At 33.6% G+C, this 22,862-nt stretch overlaps 2 protein-coding genes across 2 annotated transcripts; one reads left to right on the forward strand and one right to left on the reverse strand.

Moving 5' to 3' along the window:
• Positions 1–2,420: 2,420 nt before the first annotated feature.
• LOC132548780 (uncharacterized) lies at positions 2,421–7,836 on the forward strand. Its single transcript, XM_060212675.1, has 3 exons — positions 2,421–2,478; positions 4,625–4,884; positions 6,797–7,836. The coding sequence occupies exons 2-3, from the start codon at positions 4,635–4,637 to the stop codon at positions 7,006–7,008; spliced, it is 462 nt and encodes a 153-aa protein (XP_060068658.1). The 5' UTR covers positions 2,421–2,478; positions 4,625–4,634; the 3' UTR covers positions 7,009–7,836.
• Positions 7,837–10,754: 2,918 nt separating this feature from the next.
• On the reverse strand, positions 10,755–22,514 carry LOC132548774 (WD repeat domain phosphoinositide-interacting protein 3-like). The gene is made up of 10 exons (XM_060212668.1): positions 22,446–22,514; positions 20,103–20,177; positions 19,596–19,697; positions 18,850–18,937; positions 17,794–17,888; positions 17,174–17,364; positions 16,639–16,724; positions 15,952–16,053; positions 15,144–15,265; positions 10,755–13,703 (listed from the first exon to the last, which is right to left on the reverse strand). The coding sequence occupies exons 1-10, from the start codon at positions 22,510–22,512 to the stop codon at positions 13,597–13,599; spliced, it is 1,035 nt and encodes a 344-aa protein (XP_060068651.1). The 5' UTR covers positions 22,513–22,514; the 3' UTR covers positions 10,755–13,596.
• Positions 22,515–22,862: the final 348 nt, after the last annotated feature.

The following is a 22,862-nucleotide window of genomic DNA, read 5'->3' on the forward strand; positions in this document are numbered from 1 at the left end:
CATGCTTAATACTATATTAGCACTTATTTTTTATATTCCTTTCTCGCATATATAAATCACGGACCTAGATTTAAATATTAATTCCTTGGCAAAACCGTATTATTTTATCCTATTCGAGACATAACCAGAATTTACGTATCCAACAAACAGGTTTACATAAAATGCTTTTTTCTAGCGTATCACATGGTATTATGGTGAACTGTTTCAGACTTGTAACCATGAGCAGTATATTATTCCACGTTCTTTTCTCTTCCAGGCTACATGTTACAAAGTGTCAGAGTGCCAGACCAGCACAACTTAGTGGCGATCGGAGAAAGGTTTTTGACAAATGTATTAAAAGTGCTTGCACACAATAAATTTTGTCTCTATTTATTAATGAGGGAGGCTTGTACAAACACTATGGCGCGTATAGCAGACATTCATGTATTGTGTTGTTGTGGCATAGTATTGTTTAGAATTTACTGCTCATTATCAGTGATGAACGTCGTTTGAAAATATGAAAATAAAAAGGAATGGGTCCGACTATATCAGATGGGCTACCAACCGATGCCTATTCACGGGCGCGATCCCACTACTGCTCGACACGGGGACTTTTGCCTGCTGTGTTTCCACCCTGGGCCGATTCGCCCCTCCTCAGACAACCTGGTGACACTGGGGTCCCCCGATGTCACCATATTGATACCGAGCTTAGCGCGGACGCCCGATCGACATAGTGCACTGACAAGCAGTGACCCCACCTTCAAATCATCCACCACACCAAGCCTCCAGGTAGCTGGATTACAGGAGCACGCCACAACTCCCAGCGATGGATTGATTAACAAATTAGGTATAAGTAGACGGTTTTGCAAAAGTCTCTGAAATATAGCATACTGAAAATAATTAGTCTATTTCTAATCACAATATCTTAGTGTGACACTGTTTTTCACACAGGCCTACAGGTTGGATAACAGACATGACCCTGTTAACTTTAACTTGGTCGATGCACGACACTTCTGATACAGTTAGTAATATTCAGGTTATAAAGCTCTCATCAGCTAAAGGGGAGCAACTCTTATTCCAGATATGAGAAATCAAATTAAAACTTAAACCACACCAACTCACGAACTTGAGATCCACGTTATTGATGGTACAGTTGAATGTTAATCAATAAATTCAGCGATGTTAATTCACATCACAAGAACGTGTATCATGGCGGTGATCTGTTTGAAGGAGGCGCATTTATCCCGACAGTCTATCTGCATGCGTGGGAGATCTGTACAAGGTACATGCCAGTTTTTTTTTCCTGATTGCATAAATATCTACATTATTAAGAAAAAATATATTTCCATAAATACTTACACCATCCGTTATTAGTTCTAATAACCCTGATCGTTTTTTTACCACAGGACATTCATAATAAATTAATGTTCGTTATTAATTATCCACAAATCATTGTTAAATATTCATAACTTGATATTCGAATATCAATAATATATTTGTAAATACATATAATTAATTTAGGGATGTGTGTGGCCTTTCATAGGCTTTGCTTGTTGCCCAATCCTCTTTGTTTTGAAGGTAATTACAATAAGCTTTTCTGAAAGGAAACATATCCGTAATTGAGCTATGAATATTCAAATCCATACACGGCGACTTTTTTCACACATTGGCTTGCATTATGATGTAATATGTGAAAGCGCACCGATATTTGCTGAATATTGCTATAGTTTTCATAGATGATGCATTAACAAACTCAATTCAACGTATTACGCCGAAATATCGTATAGCAGAACGCGGAAAAGGTTTTATATTTGTGTTATTTCATATTTGACTCAAAACAATCGACATTTCGAATTTAACCATGCTAGATTGTGATTTTTACAAGTTGAAAAATTACAAACGACTTTTCATTCGTTTTCCACAAGAATACCGACAGCTCCTCTCAATGTAGATTAAAATTGATATGTTTGTTTCGCATATTTCTATTTTTCATGGCGACTGAAAGCTGTGTTACCTACAAGTTGGTATAAAAAAACTACATCGAAATTTTTGGAGAGAATTTTCTTTTAATTAAACTATATAAATGTAGAAACTTTATTGGAGCACATGCCAATAATTAACTCATAAAAGACACCCACTTCATCTATACATTTTCTGTGTTTGTATACAGTAATTCTTGAATCAATGAAGACAGCATTAAACAAGGGTGGGACACTCAACCTAACAATGCTGAACGTATCAACATCGTATATTGTACGTAAGACATGTTATAGATATGTTTCTGAAAGCTTACATTAAACACAGATAATATCCACTTCCGGTAATTAAAATAATTTAAATCTTTTCGCACACTCCAATACATTGCCCCTCTATCGTCACGTATATTGACCTTTGGTGTATTTTCGGTTTGCAGTGTAAAATCACGTGCAATGTGACGCTACAAACGAAGATCCGTAACGTGTTCCATTCATATATCGTGTACGATTTCTGCTGTAAACGGTGAGTTTTCTACAAATTTCTCTTTAGAATACGAGTATCCGAGCAGGTTATCAATTCGCTAACGAAGAAAGCTGTGGTAAATTACCGGTAGATAATACACGTACTGCTGTTTACTTCAGTATATACAAGTGAAAGTTGAAACACAAAAACCTGTAGCTGGTCACAGTATTACATACACGAGACCACAGAGAAACCATATAACGTATATATTTACATTATACGTATAAGAAATGTTTTGTTGTTGTTTTAATATTACAATGTCGGTCATGTACATTCAACTTCCTGTTTCATTATTGTTGAGCCAAAGAAGAATTCTGATTGGTTCGAAGTTACAGACAGGAACGCGAATATTTCTATTTATAAAAAAATCGTCAAATATTTTTATCATTCAAGCGATATGAAAATTGATAAACTATTAATAACACAGATAAACAATAATGATAATAAACCCTTTACATATCATCTGTGTATAATTACGGACTTGGATTTCTAACTTAGACCGTAGTATAACATTATAAAAGAAAGAAATTCGTTCTTCAGGTACTGACTGGGACGTGGGTAGGTAACCTTTTGTTGACAAAACTCTTGTAACGAAATATATCTGAATTTCTAAATATAATGTAATTAATGAATGCAAGTGATATAGTGGAATAGAGATGTAATATTGTCATCGGAATTTACAGGTTTCGCTTTTATAACTCTGTCTTATCGACCACCTTTATTTAACATACACCCATCTGTAAATGCAATGCCTATATGACACGCACTTTTCTATAAGGAACTTCTTTAAACTTGTCTATAAAGGCCTCCTATATATGACAAAACCCCGTTTTTTAAGGTCACCTGATACAGCAAAAATTGGTCTATAGAGGTCATCTTTATAACAAAGCCTGCTTATAAAGGTAATAACAAAACACCAGTCTATAAAGACCACCTCTATAGAAGAAACACCTGTCTGTAAAGACCATCTCTATAGAACAAACACCTGTCTATAAAGACCACCTCTATAGAAGAAACACCTGTCTATAAAGACCACCTCTATAGAACAAACATCTGTCTATAAAGACCATCTATAGAACAAACATCTGTCTATACAGACCACATCTATAAAGCAAACACCTGTCAATAAAGACAACATCTATAGAACAAACATCTGTCTATAAAGACCACATCTTTAGAACAAACATCTGTGTATAAAGACCACATCTACAAAGCAAACACCTGTCAATAAAGACATCTATAGAACAAACATCTGTCTATAAAGACCACATCTATAGAACAAACACCTGTCTGTAAAGACCACCTCTATAGAACAAACACCTGTCAATAAAGACCACATCTATAGAACAAACACCTATCAATAAAGACCACATCTATAGAACAAACACCTGTCTATACAGACCACCTCTATAGAACAAGCACCTGTATATAAAGACCTCATCTATAGAACAAACACCTGTCTATAAAGACCACATCTATAGAACAAACACCTGTCTATAAATGCCATCTCTACACGACATTCAGTTCTCAATGTAATGCAATTAATAGAACTTGAACCTCTATATGAAAGTCAACTGCCTATAGAGGACGCCTAAATGGGCTTTGTAGACAGGATTGACTTTTATTTTCGAAGATGCTGAAAAGTGTGGTTTGATTTCATAATGCCATTTCAAATACGGTTAATTTAAGTTAATATTCTCATTTTTGCGCACATCAAAAATTGACAACACATAGTGTGCTGATGTCCGTTCACTCGTTTGCAGTTAAAGTCCATGTATCACAGTTGGTTGATTTCCCATCACAGTATTCAACCGACCTATTTCAAACTCGGAAGGTTTAATTCCCATGGCACGGAGTTGTAGTTTCTTAAAGCATCGATACCACTCTCAGTTTTCAACGATCTCCTTCAGACTTGGAAGGACATGTTGCTCTGAAATGGAACTCTGTTTTCCTGAGCTGCATTAATTTTCAACGATTTTTGAAAAAAGTTGTTGCCCTTTATTAATATCAGCATTTTAATCTTGTCCAACGATTTATAATTGCATGTAAAATAACAATTTAACTTGACACAAGGTTTGGGAAGTTATTGTCCTTCATTCTCTTAAAACCAAGACGAAGAATACCGTAAACACCTGTCTGTTCACAGATTCTTCATCATGGGAGGAACAACTGTAGGTGCCGACTCGTCAGATACACAAGACAGTGTAGGGTTCCTTCAAACCATCAATGATTATCTCAATCTGCAAGGGAAGATGGCAACCATTCAACAATGTATTTCAGATCACCCAATCATCACTCTGTTCCTGGTGGTTACCATGGTGATGTGCAGTGTGCCGTTGTTTTGCTTCTTAGTTTTTGTATTTGCTGCTACCACGTTTGGTTTCACTGGATTCGTTATATTTGAAGGTAAAGTCAGAGGTCAAACGTTCTATAATAAACATAATATTAATTAAAAAGTATTTCCGGCCACCCATCATCTTTAACAAAACTCTTAGACTCTTTTACATAACCTACTGACTGTCATGGCAAAATTGAAGGTTCCGCGTGCGACACCTTGTGGACCAGACAAGAAGACTAGTTTGATCCTTTAATGTACATCAATCGAATCGCGAGGTCGCATAATGGTACATTTAATGGCTTTGAAGTTGGGTGTCGCTCCCTTGTAATTTTCAAAAAGAGCGTATTAGCTTGTGATTGGTCAGTTTTTTCCATGGAGCCAATCAAATTACTTCGCTTGTGCCTTTAATTTTGCCATAACATGTCCTAGGGTTGCACACAGGCACTCGAGGCCAGGATATTATTTTTTAAACATTGATTTTTGTTTTAGCACTTATGACTGACGTTATTTAAACGAAATATCAGCAGAATTCAAGTTTATGTGCCGGTTGACAAATCCGAGGTCCACGGTCATTAAAAATACACAAGGCAAGCAACTCCAGATTTTAAAAAATCGACCCCTCGCTTGGAAACTGGCTCAAAAAAAGTAGTTATGATAAGTTCCTTGTAAAACAATATGTATCCGTAGGTAGTGTGTATATTTACCTTTTATTTGGTGCATAACATTACAGGCAACGAGAAATTCACAATACGTACATGAGATTAACATCTCAATAATCGGAGATTTTATCGTCCATGTAATTATCTTTGACGGAAGTAACATGCCATTTCAAGGGCGGTCACTCCGACTTTTTGGGAGAGGAGTTCCGGATAGCACTATACCAGTGAACAGGTAAGAAAGGTTCCGATGTCATTACGCGCGTAACTTCAAAATAAAAAAAAATAGAAAAAAAATCATTTAATTTCCAATTTCTAAGTTAATATATTTCCCCCACGATATTTTTCATAAATTGCGCCTTTTTTTCATTATCTGCATGATTTTTTTTCTATTTTTTTTTTGAAAAAAAATTCTCATTACGGCCAGCTTGATTGAAAGTTGATGCATTCTGTATAATCCCTTACCATGATATTGTATCCGAGTTGGCAACTGTGGACTTTCTTTGCCCAGCCATTATTTTTCCATCCCCGCAATTGTATTTGTAGAAATAAAAATATCTATTTTGAAGTTACGCGCGAAATGACATCGGAACCTTTCTTACCTGTTCACTGGTATAGTGCTATCTGGAACTCCTCTCCCAAAAAGTCGGAGTGACCGCCCTTGAAATGGCATGTTACTTCCGTCAAAGATAATTACATGGACGATAAAATCTCCGATTATTGAGATGTTAATCTCATGTACGTATTGTGAATTTCTCGTTGCCTGTAATGTTATGCACCAAATAAAAGGTAAATATACACACTACCTACGGATATATATTGTTTTACAAGGAACTTATCATAACTACTTTTTTTGAGCCAGTTTCCAAGCGAGGGGTCGATTTTTTAAAATCTGGAGTTGCTTGCCTTGTGTATTTTTAATGACCGTGGACCTCGGATTTGTCAACCGGCACATAAACTTGAATTCTGCTGATATTTCGTTTAAATAACGTCAGTCATGAGTGCTAAAACAAAAATCAATGTTTAAAAAATAATATCCTGGCCTCGAGTGCCTGTGGGGTTGCAGAGAGCGAAAGTGATCGTTATCCCTGGAATATCGATGATGAGTTTAACTGCGTTGAATGTGATTTTGTTCTCTATTTTCAGAAATATAGATAGCTGGTGTTTTTAAAGATTTTGTGAAACATTACCGCATTGTACAATACTTCTTGGCGATGAATGATTGAAGCAGTGCCAATATTGCCGGCGTACAAAATAAACGCAATTTGTATATGTTATGATTATTATGGGCTGTGGCATTACTAGGCCTGTTTTGTATTTGAAGGAGTGGTCCTGATGCTATCCTCTCTCGTATTGGTTGGATCCCTTATCCTGGTGGGTTTCCTCTCGGTCGGACTCTCCAGCTTCATTGTTATCGGATACTACTCCATTCGGTTTTCCTGGGACATGGCTAATCACGTCTCAACGAGAGTCCCTCTTCCGGAATTCGTTTCATCCAGACTACCAGACGGGACCAGATCGGATAAAGACATGTGAAGGGCGTGTTCGGAATATTCCAACACATAGTGCGGGTCGTCATCACTTTCACAGGACACTAAAATTGGTAACAGTATTTCTATCAATGATGTACAACATATGAAATTATGAGGGATTTTAATGACCCATTTTAAATACACTTACCACAATTGTGGTTCAGAATACATAGTTATTATATAAGTGTACCCATAGGTTGTATTGCTTAAGTCCCAAACCTGATGGACTATTCATAAATTGCGAAGTCCCAGTTCCATGGGTCATACATATGATATACATAGAATGCACAAGTTCTCAAACACACGAGTCGTTTTATATATAATAAAAATACATGTATGTGCATGTATACAACCCTGTTTATCAACATTGTATGAAGCGTGGCCTCAGTTGCTTAAATGTTTATCATTTGTTGGTGAAAAATTCAAATTGCTGACTATGAACAATCTGCCAAATGCGAAATTAACACCCAAAATATATTAATCCGACCTGTCCCAACAAGCATGCAGTTGTGAGATGAAAAAAATGTGTTTCCAATTTTGTTTAATTCATTTTTGAAAATTTTCACTGATCACTAGTTATCTTTAAACAGCCTTTAAACAACAGAGAAGACCAGATAGTCACTTCCGATTTGTATTGGTCAAATATACATAAATATTTTATGTTCAAATAAGTTGCTTTTGGCAACACCTGTGTATACTTTGACAAGATCACCTGGTATGTTGTTTATCTTGCTTATGAATCTCCCATATTTATGCCAGACACATTACTTACTATATAGATGATCTTGTGAATTAGTTTTAACAATAATTCAAGGTACCACTTGTGCATGTATATTTATCAAAGAATTTTAGAATAATTGGAGATTATGAGATCAAAGGTTCATACTATAATTTCAGTTCAATGTTCATGTATTTATTGTATCATGTAATAATTTGTCTTTGTCAATATAACATAAAATGTTTTAACCGTGTTGAAGTTTGAAGAATAAATATTCCAAATGGATTTCTTGTTGCCTAATATTTAACTCATCTGGCCGACCAGTTTGTTGCGGCGTCCGTCGTTCACCAAAGAGCATAAATATAATATATTTATATAATATAAAATATAGTAAAAAATAAAAGGGTGGTCGGGTGGTGCAGTGGTAACGCACTCACCTTTCACCTAGCCGTCCAGGGTTCGATTCCCGGAATGGATGTGAAAAAGTATGGGGGTCACCTGCCCTACTACTTGGGTTTTCCCCGGGTACTCCGGTTTCCTCCCACACTAAGACCCCTCGCGCGCTTCCATTCGAGCCAACAAGAGTGATTCATATAAGTTGGAAAAAGTTGCTTCGCAATTGTTGTAAAATAAATAAAGTTTATTATTATTATAAGAAAGAGGCACGTGATCATGATATGGGGGCCAATAGCATCCTGGCATAAAGTTTGTTCAGATGAAATATCTCGACTAACTTTCAAGGTCTACAAGGTCAAATGTTTTAAAGTATTTAAATGACTTTCAATCATGGACAATAAACATTTTTCATCAAATGACATGATCAAATGATAACACTTTCTGACAGTCAAAATTGGTGCTTATTAAGTTGCTGGCACCGCCTTCAAGAACAATGGAGTTAACTCATTTGAACAAAGTGTAAAAAAAAACACAATTCGTGGAATCAGGGTGATACATTGGTTTATTGATCTGATTTAATTCTCGTCGCCGACGCTAGCGTCTATACATCTAAGCCTATATCATCATTGTGCTTTGATAGGTCTATTTATACACGAGGTATCATAACGCAGCCACACTATATACCAGGCACAAATCATTCTTACACTCACTCATTCACAAAAAAAAACTAAAAAAAAAAAAAAAAAAAAATTAGAATTTGCTTCAAAATACTTAATAAAATTTAGATTCCAGACAAAAGCAAATTGAAAACAAATATATATTTATTCCTCTTTAAATTTTTTGCCTGTATGTACAAATGAAAATAGAATTATATATTGTTTAAAATGAGTATTTGGTTTCAGTCCATATATTTAGAACTTAAAAAGAAAAATGTGTCGTACAGATGTATTATTAATGCCACTTGAACGTTCACCGTCATGATATTGAAAAAAGTGTGAAAAATGGCATATTGATGTCAGGCAGCAAAAAACATTACGTTATTTTGATATCATAATAAGATTAAACAATCGACCATTATATATAGTTTTATAACCAGGACACTCTTTTCCGTGTCTGCGGTTATAAAAATGAAAAAATAATAAAAACTGAATTAGATCCCATAATCATTAACATAACAGTGAATCAAAAAACTGATTGGTGATTTACACTTGACAACAATCATGAAATTTTTATCATGGAGATGACACTCCCAAAAAAAAAGCATCCCTTTTCCATATTGGTACAGAAGTGACCTTTGTGCATTTTTTGTAACATTAGGTTTGTGCATATTTTATGGTAAGAATCCTTTCTGTTGATCTGTGTATTATTTTGTGTCGGCTGATTTCAAAATGCTTAAAAATCTAATATTCATGCCTGCAGTCAACAATTGGCTTAAAACCCATGGAAATTTCAACGCTGCATTGAATCATTTAACCTGTTTGATCCATCAACCTTGGAGATAGGACATTAATTAGACTCACTTTAATCACACACTGATAGATTCTCACAGATGAGGTTTATAAAATAATTGCAATGAACAGATAGGTTAGTTATTATAAACAAAATCTCTTAGTATTGTTAAGATATTTAGAATGTACTTACTTTTAGTAGTATAAAACAAATGTCAACGAGTTAATAATGCTTACTTTGAGTTCCCCTCCAATCTACTTTGTACTCGTATATCATAGCTGACCAAGATTTTGATCAACACAAAAATTCCTTTTGTAGTAAAGAGTGCCACATTCAATCAGATAAAATACACATTTTTCCTAAAATGTAGTAAAAACAATAGAAGCACTGGATATAACATCCGATTTAAAAAAAATGCATTTTGAGTACAATCACATCCCTCATTATGAAAATAGAAAAAAAAAAAATATAGACTACTTTCTACCTCAAGAGGATCGACTGATTTTACACCATGATTTTGAACAGTTTTTGTATTTGAGACACAACCTTGTTACAAACATACCCAAAAATAAGTAAGTGAATTTTGTATTTTTCTCAACTTCTGATATTACACTGTTTTTCAAGTTTTATTATACCACATGCATAATACAATAATAGATAGAAACATGACATCACATCGAAGTTTATAATATGGAAGATGTATTGCACCAAAATATGATCTGAACCTCATACATATCTGTTCATAGATACATGAAGCATCCAGTATTACTGGTAATAACATAGATTGTGTAGTTATATTTTAGTGTGGTGGATATGTATATAGAATAAGTATATTACTGGCAGATGGGGAAATAAGATATTAAACAACACTATATATATATATAGTATATACATGTATTAACATACATATTTTTATTAAGCAACTCTGGTCGTGAAAAAACCAGATTGAATACAATAAGAATTCCACAATTACTTCAATTCAATATAGAGATAAATGTACATGAAAACAATGAATGCTTCATGAACATTTTTTCATCTAGCTGAAAATTTGATAATCTTCTTTTCCAGACGAAGCGCAAGGAAATTACACACCAGAAATAGAAACATCTTTCAAGCTGAACTCTGATGGTAAAAAAAATAATTAAAAAAAAAAAAAAAAGAGATTAAATTTAACAAAAATTCACCAGTTAATCCAATATAAAGACGAATGAACATTATAAGTTTCATGAACATTTAATCTAACTGAAAATTTGATTTCAGGATAATCTAATTTTCCTTTCCAGTTGAAAATCAGAAACAATTTTTTTGGGGATTAGTAAGAAATATGAAAGCAGTTCTACATAGCATGCATTTTTTTTTTTCCTTTTTGCAATCACTCCTTTTATCAACACAAAAATGTTTATCAATACCAATAAACCTCAGCATAAACCTTCTATTTACTGTAAACATACTTATTTTGGCGCAATTTCATTTATAAGCAATAAAAGCTTTGAACAAATAAGCATAATGGTGAATTGTTGCATTTGTAGGAATTGCTATATCAATGACATACAGATACTGCTATTAGTGTAATCCTATTGTAGTGCAATATCTTTAGAACAAAAAGTATTGAAATAAGATAACCTCTTAAACATATACATTTACAGTACCTGATGTTGATAGTGCTATTGCAGCAAGCTTTATTGACTAAAAAGGTTTCTCTGTACAACATTCCAGGTATGTTGACGTTAATACAGAGATAATATTGTGTCCTTGGGTTATATATATATATACAACAGCTTCCATTTCATATGCGGTGCATAAATTAAGCGATCCTAAGGCAGGCAGAAGTGAAAAAATTGTTAAAAAAATGAAAACAAAATTAACATCCATTTTATCACATGATCACTTTTTTGTTGTTGATACCATTATGTCATTCTTGAAATCGTTTTTGCGAGACTTTATATATTTATCTTTGATCTCCAGTGTGAGGTCATAATATACTTATCATTGTATGACGTCACGTTAGGTCTTCCTTCACTAGTCATACTAAAACATATGACTTAAGTATATTCACTGTGTGACGTGGCAAACGTGTGATAAAGTTTAATGCTGAAGATACATGACAAATGAAATACCAAACAATTTCTAAATTCATTATTCTGAGAAATATACCATTGCCATACAATATTTTCAAAATTTACAGGATGGGTCTTTCAAGTACAGAAGCATATTCTGATTTGTAATTACTGCAGAATTTTATAAACAGAATTTGAATCTAATCATATGACAAATATTGAAGAACTAGTTTTATATTTATCATTTTTCAACAATAAAAACCAGTATTTTTATGTTACAAACAGCAGGATAAGACATCTAGCCATTATTGAATGTATAATGCAATCATCATAAGTAAACATGTACCAGGTACATCTCCAATGTACAAGATTGAAATGGCACTCTATCATAGAAACATAGTATGATACAAACATTTAAAACCTAAGGTTTAAAAAAATAAAAACTGGTCTTATTTTATCATCACAAACAAGTTGGACAAATTTTAATGGGTAAATCACATCTATCATGTATGTTCTGTGAATAAGGAAACTTAATTTGACCACACAAAATATTTTTGTCGCCAATGAAATGATGTGTATGGGTTGAGGTTTTTTATGCTTGTAAACAACCTGCTCCTATATTCCATATAACAATCATTGAATACCCTGTAATAAGCCTCAATTCCTTCTATTGCTGTTTAGTAAAATAACAAATAGTATTCCATCAGCTTGTAATAAGCCCACCCTCTGATTTCTGTCTAAGTAATGTACTGGCCTCCTGGGCTTACTGCAGGATATCAAGGTAAATTGAAACACTAAAGCACAAAATCAAAAACCCATGCTTGGCTTTATTAAACTTACACAAATGTTGCTTTACTAGGCAGTTTTAGTATAGCACATACATCACAGTTAACAGGCTACTCCAGACAAACAGTATACATTGATAATGCATGTCAAATTAATTCATTTAATAGATATAGCAATGAAAATCTATCAACACTGATACACTTGTCACGTCCTGAAGGTGTTTCCAGATGTTCTATCTTTGAAAAATGTAAATTTATTAGATTTATAATGTAGAAATTTGAATTAAAGCACATTAAGCGAAAAGTATTATGATAGCTAAATCACATCACTTCAATATTTTGAATACCATTTAACACATATATAAAAATGATTTCTCAATTTTCTAACGAGATGGAATGTAAGCAGTTTTGATGCTAAATATAGGGAAGGACTCTACCTCACAATGAATATTATGACTGAAATTAATGTGACACAAGCTTTGTGAAGGAGTGGGGGTATTGGGGAGGAGCAGTATCAAACACATATTGCAACTTTCTAAGCACTGATCCTGGAGAACAGGTGTTGTGTGAAGCTTTGGTGGGATTTGTGGTATGGAGTGTTGACATTGGATGGATATTTGTGGTGTGCAGTGTTGACATTGGATGGATATTTGTGGTATGGAGTGTTGACATTGGATGGATATTTGTGGTATGGAGTGTTGACATTGGATGAATATTTGTGGTGTGCTGTGTTGACATTGGATGAATATTTGTGGTGTGCTGTGTTGACATTGGATGAATATTCGTGGTGTGCAGTGTTGACCTAGAATGTATGTTGATTTTGAATTGGATTTATGGTTTGGAATATTGACCTTGTTTGAATGAAATTTATTATATGGAGTGTTGACTTTCAGTTGAATATAAGGCATGTAGTGTTGACCTGAGATGGAATTTGTGAGCATTTGAAGTTGAGTGTTGACCTTGGATGGAACTTTTGAGTCTGTGGTGTGGAGTGTTGACTTTGGATGAAATCTGTGGTGTGTTAACCTGGACCGGAATAAATGGTATGGCATATTTGAGGCTTGGTGTGAAGTGTTAAAAACTAAGTGCAGGTAGGAGATTTGATTTTCATTTTCCATGGCATTGAAAACTTTACAGGCAGATACACTTGAGTGTTTGTTTTAAGACAACATACAGGAAACTTAAAACTATGATCGATCATCAGTCATCTCCAGAAACTGGGCGTAAACATCACGAGTACATTCCCCTTTGGGGTTGAAGACAAACTTGTAGTAACTGCCATCTGCACAAACCACTGGAAATGGAAGGAAAATACAATGAAGTTACAGTGACGATAAAAACTATTGAAAAAAAGACAGAGCAATGACACTGTCTATGAAAATTTGCACGAAAACACAATTCTTTTAAGTACAGGTGTAATACTACATGGACAGTTATGCTGTAGCCATGGCAACAAATTGATGCAGTTTGAGAAACATAATTAAATATATCTAGATCCTTTGTGGCCTCCAGTAAATAGGAGCCCTTAACAATAAATAATTTTGGTGGAGTTTTTAATGAATTTGAAGTTTAATATTGTCCATTTCACATTTTAGGTAAACAATTGCATCTGTCATACTGGTATTAGTTTTATTTAATGTCTGTAATCACCATGTTCACACAGACATTAAGGGATGGTGGTTACAATAATGTTGACAAGTTGGAATTGGGGTTGGGGGGTTGGGGGGGGGGGGTCGTTGTTGTAAATTTATATAGTAATTTTGGCAATATCGCAGGTTAAAAGGTAAGTTTTTGTATGGACACACAAGGGTTTTAAAACTTTTGATATGTGTATGGATTGTGATGAGACTAGAACTTTTTAGACAAGTAGCTATCTTAATCCAAAATATTACAGCTTTTCAGACACTTGAACAGTTCTGAAAATGTGTGTGTGCTATAATGTAACTTCTGGAGGCTTATGATGTTGACAGTAACACATATATTTTGTAGATTAGAAATTTGTCAATCCTATGCTGTAAAACTTGATGACAACTGTGTGTTTTTATAGGTATTCATCACCGGATTTAAATCTTCAAATCAGTCATCATCATCACATATTTATCATGAAAGGAACTCTAATTCATTCAATCACTTGCTTGAGCTGGTTTTAAATTTAAATGGTGGTTTCAATCAATCCAAAGTACAAATGTATATAAATTCCATTTAATTTCCCGTGTGCATACTTGTATTCCACTTTTTTTATCAACATAACACTTTGTAACTCTTTTTTCTGCTTTATGCTGGAAAATGTTTAGTTAACCATTTTTTAACAAAAATTATGATTTTTGCACGGATTTTCAGAAAGAAATAATTGGTTTACCATGTTTAAAATTTTAATTTGTGCGAAAATGCTAAATGTTATCAAAATGCGAACTATGGAAACTTTAATCAGAGTAAGGTAAATCGCTTCAGGAAGTTGAAGTAACAAGTCACCTGTCATAAGTTTCTCGCCATGTAAACCTCTAGAACATTGTTGGAAAAATTCTGCTAAGTTACCTGAAAGTATTTTGACATTTGACATCCGATTCTGAAAATCAGCAGGATTCATCTTGTGCATTTAAGAGTCTCGAGAAAATACCAGAAATCAGCAAAATAAAAAAACATTCAGTAAATGACATCTTATGAAATCAAGTGATGCCTATAAGAGTTCATCTTTTGAATTTGTTGTTTTTACAGTGTCAATGCAACAACCTACCGATCACAGAGTTGGAGTCTGCACCAAAGGCACACAGACATCTAGCACCACCGGGTACCTGGAACTTGGAAAAACTCCAGGTAGAGCTGAAGTATTTGGGCAAGAAACTGGCCGACCCAATGCTGTAAATGATAGAACAAGAATACAGCTATGTTACAGTACGAGAGACTGGCTCTACAAATGCTGTAATTTATAAAACATGTTTACATCCATGTTACAGTACCAGGAACAGGTCCATCCAATGTTGTAAATCATAGAACAAGAATACAGCCATGTTACAGTACCAGAAACTGGCTCTATCAATGCTGTAAATTATAAAACATGTTTACATCCATGTTACAGTACCAGAAACAGGTCCATCCAATGTTGTAAATCATAGAACAAGAATACAGCCATGTTACAGTACCAGAAACTGGCTCTATCAATGCTGTAAATTATAAAACATGTTTACATCCATGTTACAGTACCAGAAACTGGCCCGTCCAATGTTGTAAATCATAGAACAAGAATACAGCCTGTTACAGTACCAGAAACAGGTCCGTATGTTGTAAATCATAGAACAAGAATACAGCCATGTTACAGTACCAGAAACTGTACAATGATATTATTTGCTAAAGTCTCTCTCAAAAAAATGATATGGTTTTTGGAGATGAGAATACCATATAGGAGCAATACCTGTACAAGGAAGAATATTTAGCATTTCAACTTGCTGTAACGTTCTTTATTATCATTTTTGAAACATATTTATTCAGTGTGAAAAGTAATTGGGGAAAAAACACTCCAGTGTCATATGGTTGTCCTAAATTACCTTAACTGTCTGTTTTTCTTGGAATCCTCCGTTGAGAAAATGTGTACAGTTCCATGGTCACTGGCTACACACAGAAACGTTGAGTCTTGATTAAAATTAATGCTGTAAAAATACAATGGAAAGTCAATTTCTTTCTAGGTGAATATATAAGCATGTTATTAACATTATACTCTTGGCTTAACAAATAATGCACTAAGTAAAAATCAACCAAATGGTTTATTTTGTTCACAAAGAAAAATTCTTTGTAATCACTCTTTTAAGTGTGCAGCCGATCAGTATATGTCATTACATGATTAAATAAGTTGGTTATTATTATGGTTAATGAAACACCTTCCCATCCATACATGATTTGATGCACCTATCATCACAATTTTTTCCCCTTAAATTCTGATAAAAAATTTTTAAAATTGAAGATTTTCTTCTTCTTGACAATTTAATTTGAAAATTACTTCAAATGTTATTACTTTAGTGTCACTTCATAAAACAAGAAATATTTTTCTATAACTGGACAACTTGAAACCATCAGAAAATGCATTAAATTCTTGAGGTGTGTAAATCAGTACATTGTATAAAAGCACAAATATATTTTAAAGCAAATAATTTTTTATTCAAACCACAACAAATTTTAATGAGTTTATCCTAAGACATGGAATAATTGTTGGTACTGAAGACATATTAGTTACAAACCAGTAAATGTGTGCGTTGTTAGCTCCTCTTCGTAATTCATGAAGTTGTAAGCCTGATATAGTGTCAAACACTCGGATCAGAGTACCCTGAATTAAATGATAGAAAAAGTCAATAATATAGTGTCAAACACTCGGATCAGAGTACCCTGGATTAAATGATAGACACAGTCAATGATAAAGTGTCAAACACTCGGATCAGAGTACCCTGAATTAAATGATAGACGCAGTCATTGATAAAGTGTCAAACACTTGGATCAGAGTACCTTGAATTAAATGATAGACACAGTCAATGATATAGTGTCAAACACTCGGATCAGAGTACCCTGAATTACAAGATAAGTAGACAAAGTCAATGAAAATTAATTTCATCTGCTGAACTTTAATTTCAAATCTTCATTTTTCTGCAAATTTCAACATTTATAATTAGACTTGTGACACTCAATATTTAAATCAAATGAGGGTGAATATTTTCAGATGTTATGGATAATTATTTTCAAGAGTCTGGTAATTTGATGTAAGAGAAAGACAGAATGCACCTTTTCAGATGACGTAGCTAATCTGGTGCCCTGTAAATTAAGTGCTAGAGAACTGAGTGCAGCCTCGTGAGCTGCAATATCTAAAGGTGATTTTTCAGTGTTGGCCAGGTCTACTATCTGGACATGTCCAGTTTTACGTCCCGGAAAGGTGAGCAGAGAATTGTTGCTGTTCGGGCACATCACACACAAACCTTCAAATGATAAAGCAGAGTGTATTTTTAGACTCAAAAGCAAGTACCAAGGTATTTGTAAATCCTGTTTGAAAAACAATGTGTCCTTATATTACAAGAACTTTGAATTAGTGAAGACAGCATATATCAGAATATAATGATTGATTCTAGTCCAGTTTGGAATTACATTCAAATGTGTTTAGTACTTTCCATGGAAAGACAACTCAGTCTAAATTGATTATACATGTAAAAAATTAATATGCATCTGGGTTAAGGTCCATGGTTTTTCATAATCTAATTTAAAATAATTTGGAAGCTGCATATAAGTATAAAGAAGAGAATATTTACATTATCAAGAACACCATTAGACAATGAAAACCTTGTGTATTTATAATTACAAAATTTTTGTCAGAAAAATAATTTTTATTCCACATATAAGCATCATTATACCTTTAGGATTGGAGCAAGTCTCGAACACATGAAGCTGTTGTGGATTTTGTGTAAATGTGTAAACTTTGATCATAGTATCAAGCACTACCACAATCCTGTCAACAAAAGATACAGGGATATCAGCTGTAACATACATGTATCATATTTATCCTGTAAACAAAACATACATGTATCATATTTGTTGTATCATACTTATCATGTGATACCGAAAGAAAAAAGGCAAAACCTTAAAAGAGCTTTATAATTACTGAAACAGAAAAATCAGAATAAACTAGGCTTTTAGTATATTGTACCTAATCATTGATAGGGTGTAGCTATTGTAATTCCATTTGTGAATTAAATAAATAAAAAGTAAAAGTCATGCCATATTGAAAAAAAATTTATATCGACTTTCATATTGATTGGTGGAGTTCCATATTGCATTGTGTCTGCATTACTGTGTTGTAGTGTCCATGTACATCTGTTATAAAGTTATATCATAGTCAAAATATCTTATTCCAAACTAAAATATATTCCGCAATTCATATCTAGTTTTAATGTGAACTGGATACCCGGAAGTATGCAGGGTGACTGAGCAGTGGAGAAAATCTGGTAAGTATATCAATCACCACCGCATCAGAGTCGGTTCTTCAACTTAATCAATGTTGGTCAACAGAACATTGGTCTCCTAATTACCTAAGTAAAAGTGGGATACAGCAATGTTTTTGGTACAGTAACTCTAGTCTTGGTCATCCAGCAGTTTCATCTATTTACGAAATTTTTCAGAGGTGGTGCATCGTTTCTGGTTGAAGACCATGCATAATTATCATTGCTGTCACATGTGGGAAGGGAGGCAACTAAATCTGAAAATCTGGTAATTCGACTGGAGAGCAATACATATGGGCTAGCTTATCACAAAACAAATATGCATATGAGTAAATGTGTATTGTATCGGCTGAATATAATGTAGGTATTTAAAATACATACAGTGATATGTAATATACCACTAGATTTTTTTCTGTGATTTTTGAGTATCTCTTGCCTTTATACACAATAACAACATGTACAAAATCTTACCTGTCTCGTCGCAGTCTCACACTTCTCACCTCCGTGGAAAATTCCAATTCTATAACATTTTTTTTCTTCAGGTCATCCCAAACCATAACTGTCCAATAACAATAAAGTCCATCATTCTTTTCGCCACAGTTATATAATGTGTTTGACATTTTCTTTAGATGTTCATTTTTTTTTGTTCCACGTATATTTCTATCTAACTAAAACTATCTCTTGAACAAATGCATTGCTCTGTTCATTCTTTTTTGAAAACCTGACCACATACTTTTTTTAAGACATAATGTTAATTATTACTTTCAATTTTTCAAATGATTTACCTGTATAAACAAAAGGATTAGGTGGATCGATACCCTGACATTACATTGTGCATATTGGTCACCGTTACGGCTGACCGATCACACTCGTTACCGACAAGGAAATTTTACCTGAAACAACGTGGCGTCTGAATGTTCGACACAAATTTTTTGTACAATTTAGAAGGGACGGACCACAAAATATATTCGACACAACCACAGTATTTGATTCAACAGTGTTCGATTCATCTGTGTTTAATTTACTGAGATAAAGAGGAGAAAAAATCAGGACCTTACGAAACATTCGACTCATCCGATGTGTTCGACTCATGCGTGTTCGACACAAGTGAGTTTTACTGTACTGATCATTCTTATAACTTTGCTGACAGTAGATATTGGTACTTTGAACATTGACACAAAACTTTAGAAGAACAGCAGCATGTGCTGACCACAAACCTTTATTAGGAGGGTACTTTGGGTTTTTCCCTCCACCAACTAATGCTAGGTAATTACATCGGAACAGCATTTCAATGTGAGTGATTCCTCCATCAGCAAAATCTTTAAAAAAAAATAAGCAATAACACCTCTTGGTAATGTATTTATATCTTTAAGAACAGCTCACATAAATTTTTTTCATGTTCACTTACATTCTTCAAAAGACAATTTCATATTCTATTGAGGTCTGTTGACCAGCTCGCGAATTAGGTCATACATGAATTTAACCCAAATTGTTTTGTTTCTCATAATAACTAATGATGTGAAACTTGATTAATCTTGAGCTTGAATAGAAATTTACATAAAATGTAATCATCCAAAATAAATCTACATTATAACTTTATCATATCAAAATTTCAATATACAAACATGTTACTATAGATATGTATGTCTTTGGACTGATTTTGTTGTTTATTTATTTAATTTTGTTTACAATTATAATATAGAACAAATAGAAGTGTGTCATACCTTGTCTTTCTTTTTCTTTCAAAGGATCTGAATTATACACCCGAAAACCTGTTTCCATTCCACAAGCAAAACAACCTTGGGGGAAAAAAGAAAGAAACATCAGCATTTAATCAAAGATCACATGGTCTGAAAAGTAAATACTATGAGGGATAAATTTCCACACAAAAATCTTAATTAAACATATCATTTCAGTTTTCTTGAGTAACTACTTTTTAATTTTCCAAAACATGTGGGTTCTGATACCAGATATGCAGAAAGGATATGAAGTTATATTAATTATTGTATGGTCGAGGTTGAAATGTATTGTTTGATTGCTTAGTTTATTGGCCAATGAACACCATGCAGAAGGCCCACTACATGTTGTCAAAAGCAATTCTGGTACAAGCATGAAGGAGGATGGCCTATAATCCCATGCATGAATTAACTCAGTTGGTACGGAGCAAACAGTTCAGATCTTCAACTCGGTTCATCTGCAAAGTCTGATGCTGTACATGCAACTGTATTTGTGTTACTGACAAAAAAGAGTGTGGAGTGATATCAATGTGAACCAGGTCAGAAGAGACTAAATACAGCCTAATATTTCATTACTCATATAACATAGCAATACATTGTATTACTGATTGCATGTATACTCCGATGATATTGATGAATTTTAAATTTTAACTGTGAGCCGAAATTTCAGTTTATAGTTAATTTGGTTTTCATTCTGATAATTAAATATGTCAGACCTCAAAGTGACATTGTTCATCATTAAATTTGGACAATCTTTATTTTATACAAGAACTAAATGGGCTTACATGGATATATATATATCTATATACAGTAAACTATGATTATATAACTTACTAATCATACACAAAGGCTTGAATTAAATATAAAATCTTTGTTGTGAAATAACTTTACACAAGCAGGAAGTAAAATGGATGGTCACTTATTGACTATATGTGTGGAATGTCTAGATCTCTCCTATATAACTAACAACACATGAACATTAGCACACCAATGTCACAATCCACACATGTACAACATGGACAGAAATTGTTGCGCTGACTCTATGTATATATTATTACTGATTATTGATTTTGGTCACTGTGACATGTGATGCTTCCGGAAAGAAGCAAAAACTTATATTATAAACATTTTTCATAAATCATGAGTGTTCTTTTAAATGGCAAATTTGGGTACTTTTTCTTAACACACATTTTCACATGCCAAACATCCCCTAAGATATCATAAAATAGGTCAGTAATCCATCTTCGGATGCTGGTATTTTGTTGTCGTCTGTTAAGTTAATCAAAATCGGTCATGAATAATAATAATAATCGTTGTAATTTGTTTTTCGATAAACATTCAAACATGCACAACTTAAATTGGAAAAATAATGATTTTAAAATCAACAAGTGAGTTGCTGACTAGCACATGAGAAAGTAACCTTATTTGAAAAGTTTGTGGTATGAAAGAAAGTTAAGAAATGTGGCTCATTTGAAAAACGAAGATAAAAGAGTAAAAACTTTAAATTTAACCATTAGAGAAGATGTACATGTAGACAAAAACAAGACATGTAGACATCGACCATTTTCTGGAAATGTCTTTATTTGGATTTTCATTTTATTGACTTGTCATTACTGTTCTAAATAATGATGTTTTGTAAATTTTGTGCACTTTTGGGCCACTGTTAGGCTAACTCAAATGTCTCTGTGATTTAGTGATATATATGTCTGTATTCAGGTGACATTTGAGGTCGTATTTGTGGATATCTTAAAGAAAAGAAAAAAACAGTGTTTCACTGATCACTTTATTGAATAGATTTCATATTATGAACACATTTTAATACATTCATGTATTGTTTCGTTTGCAACTCATTGATGTAGCATTGCTTCTGAAATATGATTATCATGGGGTCCGAAACTAATGTGGCAAGGAGATAGAAAATGCATTTTCATGTTTGGAAACATGGGCAAGAACATAGTTATTTCATGCATAAATGTTTATAAATGGTTAAGTGACCATGATAGTTGTATGTTAGCTCCAACCCATACATATCAATGGACTGAGTCCTCCTTGTAGGCCTGGTATGTGGTTTGTATTTTTATGAATCTGTATTAATTTCTTTTTATATTTATTTTTCCATATTACCAGAGACGTACTAGATATCATCGAACTATTTAATTTCTTAAACGATAGAATGACTCGACATCTCCACGAAAACTTAGATAAAGTGTGCTCATGAAATGACAATCAAGGAATCTTTAAAACATCTAATAACCAAAATCCAATCTGTCTGGTCCCATTTTAGCAGGCCCAGATATAACCCATTGACTATATGTGGAAAATCATACAAACCTTGGTCTTGGTTCCATCCAGCATAGAGCAACCCATTGCCATACTGGTTATCTCCAACCAGATTCATTGTGAATGCTTAGAATTTACGACAACATTGATAAAAGGTTTAAGTTATGCCAAGTCCTATTTATAATTTACGGAAATGAAATTCGTCAACAAATCACACACCCCCAACGCAAGGCTTCAGAGTGCATTATCAGTCAAACGCAAAAATGACCAAGACCATTCTTGGGGTTGAAGGCCGAATCATTACTCTCTAATCAAAGCAAGATAAAATGTTAAGACATTTCTCTGTGAATGTTTCATCAATGATTCAACTAGTCACTAACACCTTTAATAATTATATACATCTTAACTAAATTAGACCAGTTCTAAAAAACAAATCACTGGACAGCGTTTTCATTTACAGATTACTGC

The sequence above is a fragment of the Ylistrum balloti genome, unplaced genomic scaffold (assembly GCF_031769215.1).
Source record: "Ylistrum balloti isolate Yb309-2 unplaced genomic scaffold, AGI_CSIRO_Ybal_v1 Utg370026, whole genome shotgun sequence".
Lineage (NCBI taxonomy): Eukaryota > Metazoa > Mollusca > Bivalvia > Pectinida > Pectinidae > Ylistrum > Ylistrum balloti.